General features: G+C 44.3%; 1 protein-coding gene across 1 annotated transcript in view; it reads right to left on the reverse strand.

Annotated features, from left to right (window-relative positions):
- RIPOR3 (RIPOR family member 3) overlaps positions 1–20,394 on the reverse strand; it is a 115,236-nt gene that overhangs the window by 34,427 nt on the left and 60,415 nt on the right. Inside the window, exons 4-11 of the mRNA XM_066624846.1 lie at positions 13,788–13,934; positions 8,934–9,012; positions 8,590–8,613; positions 5,921–5,974; positions 4,627–4,776; positions 3,276–3,339; positions 1,901–1,944; positions 1,438–1,563 (exon numbers count right to left, since the gene is read on the reverse strand). Coding sequence (XP_066480943.1) covers positions 1,438–1,563; positions 1,901–1,944; positions 3,276–3,339; positions 4,627–4,776; positions 5,921–5,974; positions 8,590–8,613; positions 8,934–9,012; positions 13,788–13,934 — 688 coding nt within the window. The remainder of the gene's footprint in view (positions 1–1,437; positions 1,564–1,900; positions 1,945–3,275; positions 3,340–4,626; positions 4,777–5,920; positions 5,975–8,589; positions 8,614–8,933; positions 9,013–13,787; positions 13,935–20,394) is intronic.

Here is a 20,394-nt window from a genome sequence, read left to right on the forward strand (position 1 = left end):
GAAGTCAGCTGGCAAGGGCACAACCTAAGCAGTTAACATAAGATGTACTATACACCCTGTTACTTGTGTCCAGAAAATGTGCCATTCACAACATGTCCTGTTATACAGTGCTACTTACAGCATCCTAAAAAAATCTGAGCTAACATTGTGGTAAACAGAGGTGGTGTTGGAGATTGGCCAAAGCCAAGAGCACATACCCACCAGGGGGTCCATATGGCTCAGCCAACTCCACTCTAGTACTGGTGGCAGTAGTAGTAACAGATATGCCATCAGGGATGGATGGGATACGCCATGGTTGGCAACCTTCAGTCTCAAAAGACTATGGTATAAGCCTACAGGATACACAGCTTTGCCCCAAAACACCAGTAATCTGGTGTCAGTAAACTGTTAAACCTCTGCTTCTAGACCTCATGGTTACAGTTACTAGCAGATACGTTGGCCATTATCTCAGTACAGATTCTGCAACTAGATTCTAGTTGTCAGCTAGGGAAATCGTGCAAATAGCACTAATGAATCTGTTTCTAGCATTCAGAATACAATGATAGACCTTTGAGATACAGGCTCTCCAACCAATTCAAGGACCACTAAGCAGCACAATTTGAACTACTCCATGTTTAGATTACTGCAACGCACTCTACGTAGGGCTGCCTCTGAAGACAATCCAGAAACTGCAATTAGTGCAGAACATGGCTGCCCATGCGGTTGCTGGGGCTCATCAGTTCAACAACAACAACAACAGTATTTAGATACCGCTTTTCAACAAAAAGTTCACAAAGCGGTTTTCGACTTCGTTGGGTCGCTTCCTCAGCAGCTACACTGGCTGCCATTTTGTTTCCAGACTTAATTCAAAGTGCTAATTTTGACTTTTAAAGCCCTATACATCTTGGGTCCAGAGTATTTGAGGGACTGCCTCCATCCATACAATCCAACCCATCCTCTCAGGTCGTCAGAGGGGGCCCTTCTAATTGTGCCACCACCAGCAGAGGTGAAAGGGATGGCAGCAAGAAAGAAAGGGTGGTGGCCTTCTCAGTGGTGGCTCCCCATCTGTGGAATTCTCTCCCCCTGGAACCAAGAACAGCTTCCTCTTTAGAGTCCTTTCTGCAGGGTCTTAAGGCCTTTTTATTCAGGGAACCTTTCTATGCTGACATGGGGGGCATGGATCAATATATCCATCATATATCAATGTTTTTAGTATTGTTTTATTTGTAAGCCAGCTTGAGTGCCCTTTATTGGGATAGAAAGGCGGGATATAAATTCTATAAATAATAATGTTTTACACTGTATTAGCAAGAACACCTGTGGGAGAACAAAAATCAAGTGCCAAAGACAGAAGCAGAAAAAGAAAGGCTGGTCCAGGGCACTAAACATTTGCTAACCAAAACCAAGTTTTGCTAACCAAGAGCCTCCAAATCCAGTCTACTGCACATACTTTACTACCTTGATTTCAAATGTCTCATGGAGGCTGGGTATGAAAACTTTTTCTTCCTCATCCCACGTTTGACTGTCATCTGTCAGAATCTTGCCCTTCAGTTTCCACTTTTGCCGCCCCAGCCGTACAAACACCTAAAGAGACACAAGACCAAGAGACTAGATACTGGAAGGGAGTCCAGCCATGGGATGACATTCAGTCGCTAGCATGTGGTCTGCTCAGCTTGCCTAGGGAGTCAGACGTTCTAGAAGGACCAGATAAAAAGATCTTGCATTTGTTTGGGCAAGACCAGCTTCCCACAAGAATTGTGGGTACCACACTCTGGTACCACAAGAATTTGCTGGGTCTACAAACAGCAGAATGAGATGGGAATGAGGAGGCAAATCGGACTGCACCACTTCAAACTACTGGGTGGAATGCAGGGCCTACTGAAGCAGTTGCCTCAGGCATCAGATTTGCTAAATACTATACCTCATACTGGTCTCCTGGGCAGAGTCGTGCATAACCCACCAACCCTGGAAACACAAAACAAGAAAAGAATGTCTAACATTCATCAGGTCCAAGAAAAGAAGCTATTAACATAAATCAGAGGTCTCAGAAGCAACTATTCTGGTTATCATCCCTTCAAGAAAAGGCCACAGAGAGGATTTATGCACAAGAAAATCATTTGGGGGGCAAATACTTTTGTTTTTAAATAAACCTTCAAGTAAACAGCAATCCAGAACACAAGCCAACCACTTTTCTTACACAAGATGTCTTTCCGAGATCTAGCATAGCTGGTGGCCAAAAGCCTGAATGAAGACTATTACTTTGCAGAGAGTTCTCTGTACCATCCCCTCCTCAGCTGAGTGAGTGAAGGCAGGTTGGGGAGGACGTATTTAATCTGTTCCTTGCCAATGACTTCCCCTCTCAAAAAAACACTGCTCCCAGACTATCGGGGGGGGGGGAACTGGGGGAGAAATTAAAGCACCTACTCTTCTTCTACTTCCAAATTCACTCTCTAGTATATACTTTTTATTGTATAAAAATGGGGGGGGGGTAATTTGCATGGGCTTCTGTGAAACATATAGTTTGGCTCTTCCAAGTGGCCCCCGACAAGCCATGTCTCAGTTTCAGCCTCTCCCGTCTGCTGCAATATTAACAATACAAGACTCCCTCCGACACTTCCAAATATGTTGGCAACCTTCAGTCCCGAAAGATTATGGTATCGCGCTCCGAAAGGTGGTTCTGGAACAGCGTCTAGTGTGGCTGAAAAGGCCGATTTGGGAGTGACAATCCCTTCCACACTGGGAGCAAGTCCAGTCTGTCCCTGGTCTGTCTTCCCGGCTATGGGCCTTCCTTCTTTGCCTCAGACTGTTGGCCAAATAATACCAAGTATTTATTAACATTATTAAGTGGTTAACACTTTACTTCTGGAACCAACAAAGTGGGGTTTGAACCCAAGTTGTAGTAGCTGGAAGCTGCTCAATTACTGCTGGAAGATCCAGTAGGAGTGTCAGGCATCAAAAGGGAGACACAATAGTTCTGCCAGAAATGTGGGAACAGAGAGCAAGAGCCAACCCACTCATGGTTTTTCCTATAATGCTCAGATACATGGTAATAGAGTTGTATTCATATCATTGGGTCCCACAAAGAAAGATGGGAAAATTTCAGAACATTAAAGAGAAGGGGGATCTGATGCAAGTCAGTTGACATCAACTATGGCTGCACTCGGAACAAAAGTCAAAGGTCAGTTGGAAATCCTGATTTTAATCTCAAGGGAAGTTGCAATTCTGTGCTCCGACTCAATATTTATGCTTTATTCCCAATTCCACCCAATGCTTTTTTAAAGAAAAGTTCCGTTTACCTTTCATCTTCAAGTGAAACTCGCCCAGATGTACTTCAAGTGTCCCCTCAATCAGACACATATCCTAAGAGAGAGAGCAATGATGACATAAATGAAACCAGGACATAGTGATGTTTATTTATCAGCATGGCTCTGTGCCCATAAGCTCACCACAACCCCAGCAGGCAGAAAGCTGGCAGACTTACAACCTACACAACATGCTTGGAAAGGAACTCCCTTTCCTGGAAACAAAAAAAAAAAAAAACCACAAAAACCTTGCAAAAAAAAATGTCCAGGAAGCTTAAATTATATATATTTCTCCAGGTAGGCTTGCAACACCTTTCTTATTGTTTAAATAACTACAGAAATGCTTCTGGCATTTCATCTGCTTAGGAGTGATGGGATTTGGGATGGGGTCCCAGATCTGTCTACACATCAAACACAATAGATTCAAACTTTTTAAATAGTAAACTGGCCTCCCTAAGAGACTCTGCAAGTTGTATTTCTGTGAGGTGGAGACTAGCAACCTCTAACACAGGTCAGTACACTCACTACAATTCCCAGGATTCACTGGAGGGTGTCACAACTACTAAATTGGTGTAAAATTGGTGTAAGAGTAGTACATAGTTATAGCGCAAGTATGCCCCAATTGTCTACATCTGGGAAGACTTAAACTCCAAAGCTGAGTAGTTAACACATTGCACACTCATCTGCATGAAATCTAATGCAAGTGATGCAAGCACGCATTTCAGAGCATTGTTATATTAGTTGGTGCAGTTCATAAATTTAAATATTTATTCTGAAGGTGGTTTCTACAAGGAGAACATTTCAAATCAACCAACACAGTACACTGCTTTCTCTTAGAGCCCAATCCTATCCTCCCCCCTTGCGCAGCCATGGCAAAAAGACATGCATAGTACCGGGGGGGGGGGAGGTTTCTGAAGGAAGAGGGGATTTAAATCCCCTGTCCCCTCAGAAAGTCTCCCATCTTGCAATGAGTCTTCTTGGACCTGCACCAAAGAAATTGCTGGTGCTAGTCCAGGGAGAGAAAGAGGGCAGGGAGGCTGTTGCCACAAGGGAGAGGCTCCAGCATGAGCTCTCCCACAGCCTTCCCACCCTCACCCCCCCATTCTGCCCTCCCCCACCTCTACTAGCTTACATGTACATGCAACCAGCAATCTGGTAACACAAACAGAAATGCTCCAGCCTTCCCACTGGTGCTCAAGCAGTGTGCTGCTAAAGCACTTTTTACGGCTGTTTTTCAGTAACCAGTGTTGGTGGAACACTAGTTCCACCAGCACAAAGAGCTTATAGGATTGGGTTGTTAGTTGCGGAGAAAGAGATCCCTCTGGGACATACAAAACACCAATACCTCTGTACATTCTTGGAGGTTCTTGTAAAGTTCTACCAGGCTCTCTCTGGATGCTTTTGTGGAAGGAGACAAGGAAAAAGCATGTTTCATGTTTGAAGCACCATCTCGCAGTCTGCACTGGATGCTATAAGCCTCATATAGTTCTTCTACCTTAAAAGAAGAGAGAGAAGCAATGGGGGAAGTACAGAAACACATGGGATCTAGCTGGAAGATGTTGTGTTTCAATGAAAGAATTATGCTATTTTAGGTCTATACAAATTAATAAACACTAAGTTTTCTGCCAAATACGAGTGTAATCCATAGTACTTATCTTTTCCACATGAAGTTAAGCATGCACAGGTCTCTCCAATGCAAATTTGGTGCATTATGCCATGCTGTATAACCATGCATATTATGTAGGAGTAGCATCATCGGTCAGCCAAGCTGGGCTTGGGCCCTTGGCTAGAGCTTATCAGAAGGTCCACCTGGCCTCAACTTCTGTACCCAACCAATACCAAGGTTGAGGCCAGGTGGACCTCACTGGAGCATGGAGCATAGTGCAGGGATTTGTCCCAGGTGCCCCAGAAGTGCAGCACCAATGTTTCTGTTACCACTATACTCAGCATTAGTGTTGCTGAATTGGAACCAACGAATTGCAGAATGATGCAATAGTTGACACAGCTTTAGAGAGAGAATCTTCTCTTTGTTGAGTTGCTTAGCTAGTGTCACTGCAGCCAATATGGCCAAAGTCTACGGAGTATTCAATAAACACTACAAAATGGTAATTTGGTAATTCAAATCCAGGATTTAACAGAGGCAGTTTCCGCTGTTATTGGGTTGTAGAGGAAGATATAGTGGTAACAGTTATTCTGGCAGGATGCTGTCTGTTTTGTTATTTTTGAATCTGACTATGTGTCACAAAGACAAACTCAGCCCTATATACTGAAAAGTTATTTCTAGTAACTCCTGGAATCCTGAGGCACCAGACAGTGACACGCAGGTGGTTTGTGGCCTTCGAGCTGCCACGGAATTAGAAACTGTGGCTTCTTCCTTCCCCTCAAGCTGTTTTTTTTTCCCCCACAAATATGCTGGCAGGGCAGAAAAACTGGTTCTACAGGCTGGACTTGGGCTCAATAATCACTATGAATGAAGTCACTGAGAAGAGGAAAAAACCTAATCACCTCCCTCGTTTGCAAAGAAACTGGTTATGGTTTTCAGACAGCACCCAATGCCACTTCCTCTCAAACAAGACACACAGAAAAAATATATGTTGAGATTCATTTATACTAAATAGGCAGAGAACATTTACTCTTACCTTACTCATGTGAAATTCCAGTTTTCTTATGTACCTTTCAACAGAGCGGATTTGCTTTCAAGAGGAAGAAAGGAAAGTATGAAAAGTTACTCATGCAGACTAAATATCACATTGCTTGGCAGTGCAGAATTTGTTCTCATGTTACATTATCCACAAGAAACCTGTAACCAACTTAGTGTTAACATACAGTAGACTAGGTATACCCAAGCTAGAGGGCCCAATCTGAAGGGCACGTTTCACTGACATAACATGTTTTATGGCTATTGCAAACGTCACTCTACTGGAAATCACATCCTGTACGCTGTTGGAAGGGGAGATAGGCCAGGTTCATGCAGCAACATATGCCAGACACCTGCAGTTTCAGGTAAGGCTGCACATAGCCTAGGAGGGAGGCAGGGAGCCAGGGAATTGGGCAAGAGGAACAGGTTGCTGACAGGGGCAGATCAGGCCCAGAAAGTCGGTTCAGGTCCAGGAGGAGTGGGAACTGCCAGATCCTGACCCCTTTCCTGGGCCTGCTCTGTCTTCATGCTTCAATACAGACTTGTACCAGCAATATCCCTGCTGCTGGTCAGAGCTGACCCACCAGGCCCACAGGGACTCACCCCAGGGCAAAGGCAAATCACATGCATGCAAGCACTATTTAAAAAACTAGAAATGTATATTTCTTGTTCCAGGACTATCGTTTCTAACCCATATGCAAATTTAATGGATTAATCCATCAGTGCTTTTTTACATCAGAAGACAGTCCTTGTCACAGTTCTCGTCTCTTTCTTGCACAAAAATTCTACAGTTACTCAGACTGCATGAATCATGCATATTAAATCTACACATGCCAATTTGCATAATGTATTCCAGACACAAAATGCATGTATTGTGGTGGCAGAATTCAAGAGCACCCTGCTTCCCAAAGACCACCCACCTTTCCACTAGACTTCTGCAGTCCAAGAAAAAAAAAAACCCAAAATAAGAAAACGGGGTCTTAAGGTCATACTATATGTGACATTACATGTATAGTTTGGAACCACCACCACCACCACCCCCGTGTGCTTGCTTCTTCCAACTGAAATCGCTGCTGCAGCAGGATCCAGTCAGGATCTGCACCACAGTGGAAGCAAAGGGTTTTAAAACCCTCCTCTATGCTTTGGTTTCAACTGCAATTCTCCCCACCACCACCACCACCTGCAACTGCTATTTTAGTTAGGAAAAGCAAGCACATAGCAGTAAGGGCCCAATCCTATCCAACTTTCCAGTGCCTGCGCAGCTGTGCCAATGAGGCTTGCACTGCATCCTGTGGTGGGAGGCGGTCACAGAGGCCTCCTCAAGGTATGGGAACATTTGTTCCTTACCTCGGGGCTGCATTGCAGCTGCACTGGAGCTGGAAAGTTGGATAGGACTGGGCCCGAAGTGACTCAAATATTGAGATCCTCCATGGTGGCCTTGCTCCATGTGCTTTCACTCAACAGAGCCAGACTGATGAACACACGGAACAGCAAATTCTCTGTTGTGGTCCCCTGTGATGGAACACCCTGCCACAGAAGGCCACCACTGTCAACACTGGAGAATGTACAGAAGAACCATTTGTTTCACTAGACATCTGAGTTCCAAGGCAGAGGTTTTCAGATTGGAGCATCACAAAACAGATCGCTCCACTTTAACTTCTGACAGGGCTGCAGGGACTGGGGTGCACCCACCAGTGCCTACAGCAGCCTTCCTGGGGTGCGGGGAGCCCTGCGCGAGCCTCTGCAGGGCTCCCCAGGTCAGGAGAAGTGAAAGTGGAGCGATCACACTTTGCTTCCTGTTTCGCGGAGGCAGAGCACAACTGCTCCACTTCCACTTTCCCTGACCTGAGGCGCTCGCGCAGGTCTCCCCGCACCCCGGGAAGGCTACTACAGGGACTGAACATAAGAAAATAAGAACAGCCCCACTGGATCAGGCCATAGGCCCATCTAGTCCAGCTTCCTGTATCTCACAGCGGCCCACAAATGCCCCAGGGAGCACACCAGATAACAAGAGGCCTCATTCTGGTGCCCTCTCTTGCATCTGGCATTCTGACATAGCCCATTTCTAAAATCAGGTTGTACATACACATCACGGCTTGTAACCCATAATGGATTTTTCCTCCAGAAACCTGTCCAATCCCCTTTTAAAGGTGCCCAGGCCAGACGCCATCACCACATCCTGTGGCAAGGAGTTCGACAGACCAGCCACACATTGAGTAAAGAAATATTTTCTTTGTCTGTTCTAACTCTCCCAACACTCACTTTCCACTCCGCTTTCACTTTTCCTGACCTGGGGAGCCCTGCTGAAGGTTGCGCAGGGCTCCCCGCACCCCGGGAAGGCTACTGCAGGGACTGGTGGGTGCACCCCAGTCCCTGCAGCCGCCCTGAGCGGTGCGATCCTGGGGATCATGTTACTGCCTTCCCCCTGCCCCCACGGCCTCCCTCCCCTGCAAGAACTTACTGCAGATTTCAAACTCCTAGAGAGTTCTAAGGAATACAAGGTAAGCTGCAGTAGGAAGTCCCCTTGTTTGATGTTTGGGCCACCTTGGGTCCAAAGTGAGAGATAAATGCAAAATAATTAATACGTTTCACATTGATTTGTAGGTATGTTTATTCCAGTTCTTAAACTTGTTACTTGCTGACAGGATCAGCTACAAACCAGTTTCTTACCTTATCCAAATCATAGTAGAAAGCCTGAAACAGAAATGTGCCAAACTTAGTACAGCTTAATTACATTGTTTCCATGTATTGCTGCCACGCAACTAGGAATAATCCAGCACCTTTTAGTTATATACCAAAATTCTTAGCATTATGCGGCTTGTGTAAATTGCACATATACAGGATCAAAGTTGCATACAGGACACTTTGCCAAAGTTAAACACAAAAGTCCCACTGATTTCAACACATATTCCTAAACATATGCTGAACTCCCCCCATTAAATAAATAGAATTTTTTTAAGTGCGTCACAGAATCTACCAGCTACTCATCAAACTTGGTTAGAAAAGCTTCTTACCAGCCTGGAGTTTCTTCTTGTATCTTTGTGACATTCCAACAGGTAGTCCAACTCTGCTTGATGCATTTCCAGGTACTCACTAGAGGAAGAGGAGATTAATCCAACATAAGCATCTGAGAAAGAGTTCTAGCCCAATCATAAGCAGGTGTACTTTGAGAACTGTTCCATTAACTCTAAAAGCAAGACCTTTTCAGTTTAGGTGTGATTCAGGTATGTGAACCAAGCTGCCCAGTTAATGAACCACAGAAATCAAAAGAGTATGACCACAATCCTTAACACAGTGACTTAAAATACTTGTCAATCATGATTTGTCAGTTATGACAGAAGATACTGAAAAAAACCTTTCCAGAAGTTTTGGTTCCCGAGAGGAACCGAGTTGATATGTACTGCATATCAGCACCACCTGCCCACCTGAGGATTGTCCCCTTGGCAAACACACATCTCCAAACCCAGGTTGACTGAGCAGGAATTGGAGGGCAATGCACCGGTTAATAAAAAAAAGCAGGTGGGAGGAAGGTTTGCTTAGCTTTACCCATTCCCGATTTACCCATTCCCGATTCTCCCATGCATTTTCCATGCATTCCACCAAATGCCCCAGGGAGCACACCAGATAACAAGAGACCTGCATCCTGGTGCCCTCCCTTGCATCTGGCATTCTGACACAGCCCATTTCTAAAATCAGGAGGTTGCGCATACACATTATGGCTTGTTACCCGTAATGGATTTTTCCTCCAGAAATTTGTCCAATTCCTTTTTAAAGCCATCTAGGCCAGATGCCATCACCACATCCTGTGGCAATGAGTTCCACAGACCAACCACATGCTGAGTAAAGAAATATTTTATTTTTTACTTTTTATTTTTCCTTTTCTTTTGTCTGTCCTGAATGGAATGGAAAGGAAGGGCATATGGGAATGCATCCAATCAGCCTCCTCAGAACTCCAGAATACACAGTTGATACTCACCCAACTCATATAATCCCTCACATTTTTGTGCTCAGTGGAATACCGGCAAGGAGCGCCGACATGCTTACAGCTGCATTTGAGCAGGTGACCCCTTGCAGATATTCAGCACACAGGAAACAAGCATACCAATTTGCACTAACCTTGTCTCTGGATGGTTTTTTTCATCTTTTAAAAAAATACTTCATTTTCATAAATCTTTGAGAGTTGCATCCAATCAATGCCACATCACATAGAAACTTTGTCTCAGTTCACCTGTATTACATTGCCTTGCAACACATCTTAAATACTCTATACCATAAGAGCCTTTGTTTTCATTTTGCAGCCAAGCCTGCATTGGGGAATTGGATTTTTTGTGGGGGAGCAAACACACAACACTCCCCTGCCATCGCCTGAAGTGGTACACTCCAGGAAATCTTTACAGGTTGATTTGGCTCACCAGGCCAATTGGTCCAAACAAAACATAATTGTGAGAGTTCCACAATTCCCAGCACCCGTTTCCAAAAAACCAACTGCAGCAGGCCCATTTTGGCTCACTGGGCCCTGTGGACCCAGGGTGAGAGATCATAGTAGAAAGACTCTGCCCCATGCCAACCCCCTCACTTCAATTCCCCTCCCCTAAACCTGCAATTATCCATGCAAAGGAAAACAATGTGTGCCATACATTTTCCCTTTTGTGGCTAGTCCTAGCTTTGCCGGTAGCTTGCACTGGGGCTGCAGCAAGGAGAGAAAGGGTTAGACTCCCCCTCCCCCCGCCACAGCCCCCACTCAAACTGGGAACCGCTGAGGTCGCTTCTTGAAAAAGACAGACATGGAACATATCAATCACAGATATTCCACATCATGTCCAGTTTGGCTCTCATGTTACCAGATTTAAAGAGAAGTGGAAAGCGGGGCTTCTGGGTTGCAGCGGTCATTTTCTGGAATACTATAGTATTAGGACGTTCACACACTCAACATTTGGATGTTCTTGCACCCCACTGGCACTGTCTAAACTTGCTTTCTAGCAACAGTTGAATGCAGTGTCTTCAGCAACCCTGGGGTAGTCTGATGGCAAATTTTATTAACTCATTTCTGCCGGGCCCACAGATGGACACATTTGGTTCCTGTTGCGTATATGCAACATTGGGCAGAAATGGCTTATGCGCGTGCTTGAACCACTAGGCCTACTATTGCCCTGAATGCACACAAGTATTTCATGTAGCTTTGGGCATCAATCCCTGCTGGCTAGCTCCATCCTACACATGAGTCAAAAGGTCCTAGCCCTGCAGCCAGCCAGTTACATGAGAGTAGACGCTGTTGTTCTTACTGATCACCACTGTGAAACCACCACCAGGCAGGGAAAAAGGAAAGCATACCCATTGATGCTTGCCACTAGCCTGTGCAAGAGTCATTCAACTGGGTAGGCCACTAAGGCTACCGCTTCACAACACTGAGAAGATTGGGCCACCCTTATACTTTATGGCTACCTCTTCATTGTGGCACTCAGGAATAGAAACATGGAGCCCCATTCCCCTTCCCTCCACCTCCCCCCACACATAAGAACAAAATAACATAAGAACAGCCCCACTGGATCAGGCCATAGGCCCATCTAGTCCAGCTTCCTGTATCTCACAGTGGCCCACCAAATGCCCCAGGGAGCACACCAGATAACAAGAGACCTCGTCCTGGTGCCCTCCCTTGCATCTGGCATTCTGACATAACCCATTTCTAGAATCAGGAGGTTGCGCACACAAACCACTTTCCATTTATTTTCATAAGCATGTTTTAACATTTCTGCCTAATGTTGCATATACACAACAGGGATCAAACATATACACCTGTGGGCTAGGCAGAAGTTATCTTCTTATAGCTGTTCTCAGGATTTGCAAGAACCAATGAAAAGACCACTATCCTTCCAGTGGGGTGGGAGTAAAGAAAAATTGGAAGAGATTGTCCCCTCAACAGTTTCAGCCGAGTACAGTAGAGTCTTGTAACATTCAGTTTTTCTTTTGAGCTGCCAAACAGGAAAACTTGAGGGGGGAGTTGTTTTCTTTCTACCTTGCTATGAATCCTGATCCTGCACGGTTCTGTTCCCTTAACTCCTATTGGGTCCTGTGGGACCCAAGCAGTACAAGGAACAGCTACAGATTCCAACTTCATGCTAGTTCCCAGAGGGCAAACCTTGTAGGTTCACATTCCTCTAACTCTGCAAGCTAATTCAGACCAGACATAAATAACTCAATTTTCTTCTCTTGTATTTAAAAAGGATGTTGTCAGTGATGCTTTACAAGATGCAGAACCTAAACAAGTCACTGTGTTTACGTTAAGCAGCCTGTGCCTTTTCAAAATTACTTTTGGGGGTATTTTTTTTCTAGCCAGTGCAAGACAATCCCACCCGAGTCACACCAGCCCCCCACAACCCAGCCACTTTGATTACTTGCCAGTAAGACAGTATAGTGGTCTCCAAGGCTGTATAAATATTTTTGCACTCCAAGAAGCAGTACCCTGAAAACTTACTGAAATAAAGATTTGATTACCATAAAACCCAAAGCCAAAAGGTAAATGAAGCAAGCAGTGTTTCAGGGTACAGAACTTACTAGCCCAGAACAAATTTCAAAAAACCAAAAACGTATCTGTGATGTATTTAGATCTTGGCATGTGTTTGGGGAGAACTCCCCCCCCCCCGATGTTAAGAGTGGAAGACATGAGAACAACTGAAACAGGGCACCACTTCCCAATCTGTGAGCAACACATTCTTTGAAGATCAAATGTAGGTGACCATTAGGTTGTCACAAGAACAGTAAAAATAATAATAATCCATTTGCACAATGGATATTAATGGCTAGAGGATGCTTGCTTGAATCAATATGGACAGTTGGTAGCTATTAGCCACCAGTCATGTTCCACAGGGTTGGACGGGGACCACAAGCAAGTCTTTGAGTTACATAATACCCTTTATCAGAATGGATACTAACAAAAGTAAAAACCAGAGAGTTGGAGCGGCTTGCCATGCAGCCCATCTTCATCTGGTGTGCTCCCTGGGGCATTTGGTGGGCCGCTGTGAGATAAAGGAAGCTGGACTAGATGGGCCTATGGCCTGATCCAGTGGGGCTGTTCTTATGTTCTTATCACCTGGGGAGAGTCTCCACACCACCACTGGGAATACCTAGTGGCCAACGGTCCTAAAATACAACTCTCCAAGCAATTAGCGCTGTCACAGAACACTTACCAGGCAGAGGCTATTGTAAGCTCTTATACAGAAGGGCTGCTTAGCTCAATCCCGAAGTCCAGCATTATAAACAGACTTATAAGTGTTTATAGAGGGTACAGAGCTTGACTCTTGTATTGAGAAGGGAATCGCAATGTCCCTTATCATGCAAAAACTGAGTTTTCTAACTGATGTTCCATCTGCATCCTTTGTGAGCACTTTTGGAACCATTTATTTATATCACTATGTTAAATCACTTCGCACATTTTTTGTTGTTGAAAATCAGTAAGTACTTTCTGCTACTAGTAAATACGTATATTACAAATATGCCTTAAGTTCTCTACGATCACTCCTCCAAAGGACACCAGCCTCAATAAAGTCCATCTGTGTTTAACAGCGCAATCCTACGCATGTCTACTCAGAAGCAAGTCCCATTGAGTTTAATGGGGCTTACTCCCAGGAAAGTGTGGATACGATTGGGCTGTAAGTGAACTGCAAAGACCTTCCTCTTCCAAAAGGTTTTTAAGAAACAACTGAATCTTGAAACTTATGGTGCTGTTTTATCCACTCCTGTAATTTTATTGTGTTATCCTGCTAGACACCCTCAGACAACTTGGTCTGAAAAAGTGGGGTAAAAATGCCTTTAGAATACATATATTAGAAAGTATTGTGAATGTAGAGGGAAGAAAAAAGTGAGATACTTACTGAAGTCCTTTCTTCAAAGCCTCGAAGACTCTCTTCACTTGTTCTGGCTTAGGGTCCCAGATGACTGCCCCTTTCTGGAGGGAGGGATACATCTTGGCAGATTTCACTGACATTTTGGACCTTGTAGAGCCTTTGCCGAGAGACATTCTGTAAAAGCAGCAACAAAAACAAAACTGAACAAGAATGTTAAGAGACTTGGAATCACCACCCATGATCACCACCAACTGATTAGGAAACACTAGTCAAATTCCAAAATGTGATCCTCTGTATACTTACTCAGAAATTCTAAGGCTATAATCTGATACACACTTTCCTGGAAGTTTTAAGCCCAGTGGGACTTGCTTCTGAGTAGGCATGTTTAGGATTGTGCTGTCAGTCCTACCAAGTTCAAAGGACCTTACACCCAAGAACTGTGTGTACAGAATTGCAGCCTAGTCACACAACTACTTGTTATCTTGGCAATCAAATGCTCCAAAACATTTGCAGGGGGACATTCAGCAGTCACCAGGCTATTAAACACAGACACTTATTACCCACCTTGTTTTCCCTTAGAGATGTAGAGGTAAGGACATCTATAGGGTAAAATAAGCAGGTACAAGGGAGGGCATAACCCTTCCCACTTGTGTCAATTGTCCTTTGCAAATCCCGTCCCCAGTCATTCTTCTCTCCACTGAGCTTTCTACCAGTTCCAGAGACCAGCTGTGGCAGTGCTGGTACAGTTTAAAATAAAACTGATGGAGGGCATTTTGCAGGGGAGAATCAAAAAGCAAGAACAGTATAAGTATCCCTCTTTTTAACCAAATGTACCCCCGCGAGTGTCCCCCAGCCACCACATTACAAGCTTCTCCATGTTTGCCTCACAACATGTAGTTATACACTCAAACAGTCAGCGCCTTTACTTAGAAGCAGATCCAAACTGAATCAATGTAACTTCCAAACAGACAATCTTAAAGATCAGGTCACTAACAACAAATAATTAAAACCGTTTCTCAAAATTGAGGAAAGAGCTTGTTACCATAATAAATGCAGGGCTGGCCCAAGGCCTCCTGAAGCCCAAGGCACAAGACCTCCTGAAGCCTGGCCCCCTCTTACCCAATGATGTACCAGTCTCGGCTTCTCCCACTCTAGTGTTCTAACTCAACTCCCTCCTCCCAAATTTCCTCTTTGCCCAACTTCTTTTTCCAATCCAGGGAATAGAAGGAGTGGAGGAGCAGTGGCAGCAAGTAGGTGAGTGCACCCCAGCAATCTGCTGCCTATCTCAACTGCTTCAGTTGGCTTCATGGATGGAGGGGACATGTTCACATACCTATAAGAGTCTCAGAGAAGAGGAAATTTTGGCAGGCACAGAGTTCCTCCCTTCTACAGCATCAAGCTGCACTAACCAAACTAAACAAGATGTGTTTAAAAGAGGAAAGAAATACTCTTATGAAGCATCCCTGTGTATTATTAAGGCAGGGGTGTCCAAACTTTTTGGCAGGAGGGCCACATCATCTCTCTGACACTGTGTCAGGGGCCAGGCAAAAAAAGAATTAATTCACATTTCAAATTTGAATACATTTACATAAATGAATATATTAGAGATGGAACTTATATGAATGAATGAAGGTCTTGCAATAGCTCAAGGCCTATAAAAGGCCTTGCACAAAGCAAGGCCAGCCTTTCCTTTGCTGCCGCTGCTGCACCGTAGATGTAAAACAGCAAGCAGTGGAGGGAGACCTCGTCCCACAGCTCATGCAAGAGGTTGAACAGTTAGTTGTCATGCTGAGAGCAGTTGCATCAGGCCAGCATGGGCTCCAGCAAGTCTCTGGAGGGCCAGAAGCTCATTGGAGACTGGGGGCTCCCTGAGGATTGGGAGTCCTCAAGGGCCACAAGTGGCCCCAGGGCCAGGGTTTGGGCACCCCTGGAATGGGTTTGGAATGCAGACCTCAAAATTCTTTAAAAGATGCAGCTAAGCACACTTCCTAAGGAGTAAGTTTCATTAGACACTAGTGGAACTTCTGAGTAAATATGTTTAGGATGAAAAGCATCGCTGAAGTGTTAGCTTCCTGGTGCACCAAGACATCTAGGATGACAGCCTTACTTTCCTTGATATTTGCATGATTTGGCCAAAGCCCTGTGACCGTAAATACACAAAACAAACTTTTCACAGGTGTCAAGTTGAGACTTGAGGCATTGCAATAACAATGAAGAGTAAACAATTGGCAGCAAAAGAGAAGCCTTTCCCAGCTTTGAGCCGGATTCAGAGTGTGTGTGGCATAGTTGCCTAAGAGACTCAGGTGCAAAGGAAACTTCCCTAGTTCAACTCTCAGCTCTGCCATGTATTATAGCAGCACACTCCTATGTATGCCTACTCGGTATAAGCTCCATTGTGCTCAATCAGCCTTACTCCCAGGAAGGTGTGTATAGGATTGCAGTCTAAGGGCCCAATCCTATCCAATTTTCCAGTGCAGGTACTGCTGTGGCAATGGTGTATGCACTGCTTCCTGTATTGGGGAGGCAATCACAGAGGCCTCCTCAAGGTATGGGAACATTTGTTCCCTTACTTTGGGACTCCATTGCAGCTGCACCAGTGCTGGAAAATTGGATAGGATTGGGCCCTAAGTTGTCCTAGGCAAGTCACTCCCTCTCCAGTATGAGTAAAACAATACTTACCTTGCAGGATAAGGGCACCAACATTTATGAAATGCTGTTCAAAAAACAGGAGACAAATGCTAGCCATTATTCGACACACAGCCAGGTGCTCTGACACAGAGACCTCAACCCCATGCATATTTGTTTCCATTGATATTTCTTTAGGAGTAAGTACATTTCTGACAGAGGTCCTAGGACTACATAGGGTCAGTGTAGGACACTCACAAGGGTGCCATGCAGCCTCTTCGTCCCAGATCACAGGACCGAGATCACACAAAATCTCATGCTATAGCACTGTCACAAGAGGATGCCATGGACCCAAGCACCACAGCAAGTTTGGGAACCACTAGTGTAGGGGCTAAAAGACAAAGATATGACCCAGGAAGTACCTGGACCAAACTCTCATCTCTTCCATGAGCCCACAAGCACAATCTAGTATGGCTTAATGATGCAAGCCATTCTTGATCATTTTACCATCTGCAATTTGAGGAATCACAGCAGTAACCAACCTTAGAGAGCTCTTGCAAGGATTGTGGCAACTGGCTATGAAGTATGATATACTTTGAATATGCTGTTATTATACAGGGTTATCCCACCCTTCCTCCGAGAAACTCAGGGTGGTTTTTCCCTGAACTACCAGTATCTTTGCAGCCGTCCCTTGTGATCAAGTAGGTTGACTGGTCCATGATCACCTAATACACTGCATAGGAACCCAAATTCAGGTCTCTCTCATCTTAGTCCAACACTCAAAACTGTTACACCACACTGGTTCTCTCATTTGAAAGCAGTATCATTCACACTTACTTGAGAGTAAACACTATTGAAATCAGTAGGATCTACATGCAGTTAACCACAAGGGGATTAGGTTTTGAAGGTACTGGACTTTCACAGGTATTTTCTTCTTACAGGATATAAAACTTGCTTAAACCACCTAGAGGTTTCACTTTAAGCCAAAAAGAAACCCACTGCTTTCCTTCTCTCACTCTTTGTTTAAGCACTTAGTCATCCTACTTCTGTCTCCAGAAGATCAAAAGGAAAGGTCTTTAAACTTTTGCCCTCCCTGCTAGATCAACTCTTTTAAACACAGGACAGAACAAGTTACATTAATTTAAAAGCCATTCAAAATCCCACTTGGATTAAAAGACAAAATCCAGCAAATATCCTTTAAAAGCACAGCACTCGCTATGCAAACACCAAGAACAATTGCACTACTGAGGATTGCTCACCTAAAAGATGAGTAAATGCAACCCCAGGATGTCTTTGAATGTCTCTTTTTGACAGATTCCTGGCTAGACTCCTCCCTATTCCTTTTTCCTATTATATATTCCTGGAATACTTGATCATTTGTACTTGGCTTTCTAAACGCCCTCCTTTAACCTTACATTTATTTTGCAGACAGTCAGTCTAGGTGTAGCCCCCTCTCCTTAAAGCCAATCTGCTCCCTCATTATAATCAACCAGACTTCCTCCCCAAAGCAAAATGCTGCAGTAAGCACACCTGATAGAAATGATGAAACTTTGCAAGGGTGGTCCTTTGTAGCCCAAGCCTATCCATGTCTACCTAGAAGCAAATCAACTGATTTCAATGGCACTTTCTTCCAAGTAAGTATGTTCAGGCTTGCAGTCTTAGCTGTATAGTCAATTGAAATATACATACAGTTGGCCAGGAATGAGTAGGAGTTCACTATTCACTAGATTTCTGATATTCCAACTCAGGTGGTTCCCAAACTGTGGGTCAGAACCCACTGGTGGGTCATGACCTGATTTTTGGTGGGTTCTATAGCAGCAGAGCAGAGACTTCAATGAAAACACAAGTGATAGAAGGATCACAGGCCAATCCTATGCATGTCTACTCAGAAGTAAGTTCCATTAGAGTCAGTGGGGCTTACTCCCAGGAAAGTGTGGATAGGATTGGGCTGTCAGAGAACTAATTGCCTCAAGCCCTGAGGCTTTTCAAAAACCAGAATTACCCTGCAAAGAGCTCTTGAGATTTGCAAACCTGTAAATATAGGGCATCCCCTGGGGGCTGGGAATAAGAATAGGCCCTCAGTTTGGCTGTACTTGACATAAGAGGCGACTAAACAGCCACCCGGTAGATGGGACCAAGTCAGCCTGGGAAGGCAGCTCATCTGAGAGAAGGAAAACTCTGATCCCAAACCTCCACTGCCTTGTGGCTACATCCAGTTATGGAAAAGGCTTCAGGAATCAACCTCGAGGCAAAATCCAGAGCCGGAGTCCCTGAGGCAGTTCATGGCTGAACACAGTCACGTTCTGGCAACTCCTGCGACGCCACTGGAACCAACCGTATTGGCCTCTGCCTTTCCATTGGACCATTTCAGCGATGTGGAGAGGGGGGATTTGCTGCATGGGTAGCAGCCTATCCTCCATACCTACTTTACCCAAGCTTCACGCACTGGAGAGGACACTCTGTTCCAGAGCCACCATTCAGAGAGTGATACCATGGTCTTCAGAGACTGAAGGATGCCAACAACAAATATAGGGAGATAAATGTTGGGAATATCCTTTTTCTGGCTGTTATTATTATGTGTAAATAAGTAAAAATATTATTTCTTTCTAGATTTTAAGTCTTCAAACCTAGGTGGGTCCCAATAGTGTGTCATTTTAAAAAATGGGTTCCAGTGCTAAAAGTTTGGGAACCACTGTCCTACTTTATGTTCTCTGCTATTACCATGCATTCTAACTCACCAATCTCATCTTTGAGGTTTCTAGCATCAACAGAACAACAAGAAGCTATAAATTTTTTTTTTATCTTTATATGCCTTCTCTGCTATGGCACCTTTGAATCTCTATATGCATTATTAGATTTGAGGCACAAAATGATTAAACTTATTTATTCCACTGTAGAAGTCAAGGCAGTGTACATGGTGTTCTCAGGTGGCCATCCAAACGCTTAGAAGAACTAATAATAATAATAATAATACAGGTATTTATATACCGCCTTTCTTGGTCGTCAGATTTCTCCTCAGACTTTAATTCAAGACGGTTTACATAGGCAGGCAATACTAAATCCCAATAGGGATTTTTACAATTGAAGAAGGTTCTGTCTTTCAAGAACCACAACATTTCAGATGGATCTTTAATGGATCTTTAATCTTTAACTACACTTGCTTAGCTCCAGGAACGAGGCTGTACCGCATGTCCTCAGACTATGCCTTGAACATTTGGACAATTTCCCCCTAAGGACAAAACTAGATGTGACTTGAACCCCTATCATTTTTCTTTTTAAACCATAGTCTTAAAATGAGGGAATTTGAACTGGGGCCACAGTGTGGAAAAGGAGGTCTGACCTCTTCCCCCTATTTCACAACTCCAATCCAAATCTTACACTTCCCCCAAAGCTGTCATTAGGAGCAGCCTCCATGCAGAGTGACTCCCAAAATGTCGGCCCCACTACCAAGAAGGCCCTGTCACATGTCGCTGCCAGCTAAATCCAAGTTATCCAGCTGTGGAACTGCTACACCATGTCATTAAACTGGGACCAGCGCCAGATTGCATCAGACCCTTCTGCATAGCAACTACCTGGCCCCATGTCTGTGGGTCTTGGAATTCCCACAATGGCCCAGCATAATTCTCTTCCCCCACCTCACCGTCACTTAATGCGGCTCAGCTTTCCTGGTTCCCGCTTATTGGGTTGGAAATATACAGTCACACTATGTTTTCTTAACTCTATATGTGAGTTGTATAGGAAAGTTCCTTCCATCACTGGAACTCACTGTTCATTGACAGAGATACGTAAATGAAGATGTGCAGCTTTTAAAAGAGGGAAAGACAGAACAGTCCACTTGGTAGTAGAGTGACAGGGAAGACTCTGTATCTCCTCCTCTCATAATACACAAACACAAACAGGGACATGTACTTAAATTGAAGATTTATGGAATCATAGAATCTGGAAATAATAATAATACTCCCATAGAATCTGGGAATAACCTGTAGCTAAAATGCCTAAAAGAAGTTGT

This window comes from Tiliqua scincoides, chromosome 4, assembly GCF_035046505.1.
Source record: "Tiliqua scincoides isolate rTilSci1 chromosome 4, rTilSci1.hap2, whole genome shotgun sequence".
Lineage (NCBI taxonomy): Eukaryota > Metazoa > Chordata > Lepidosauria > Squamata > Scincidae > Tiliqua > Tiliqua scincoides.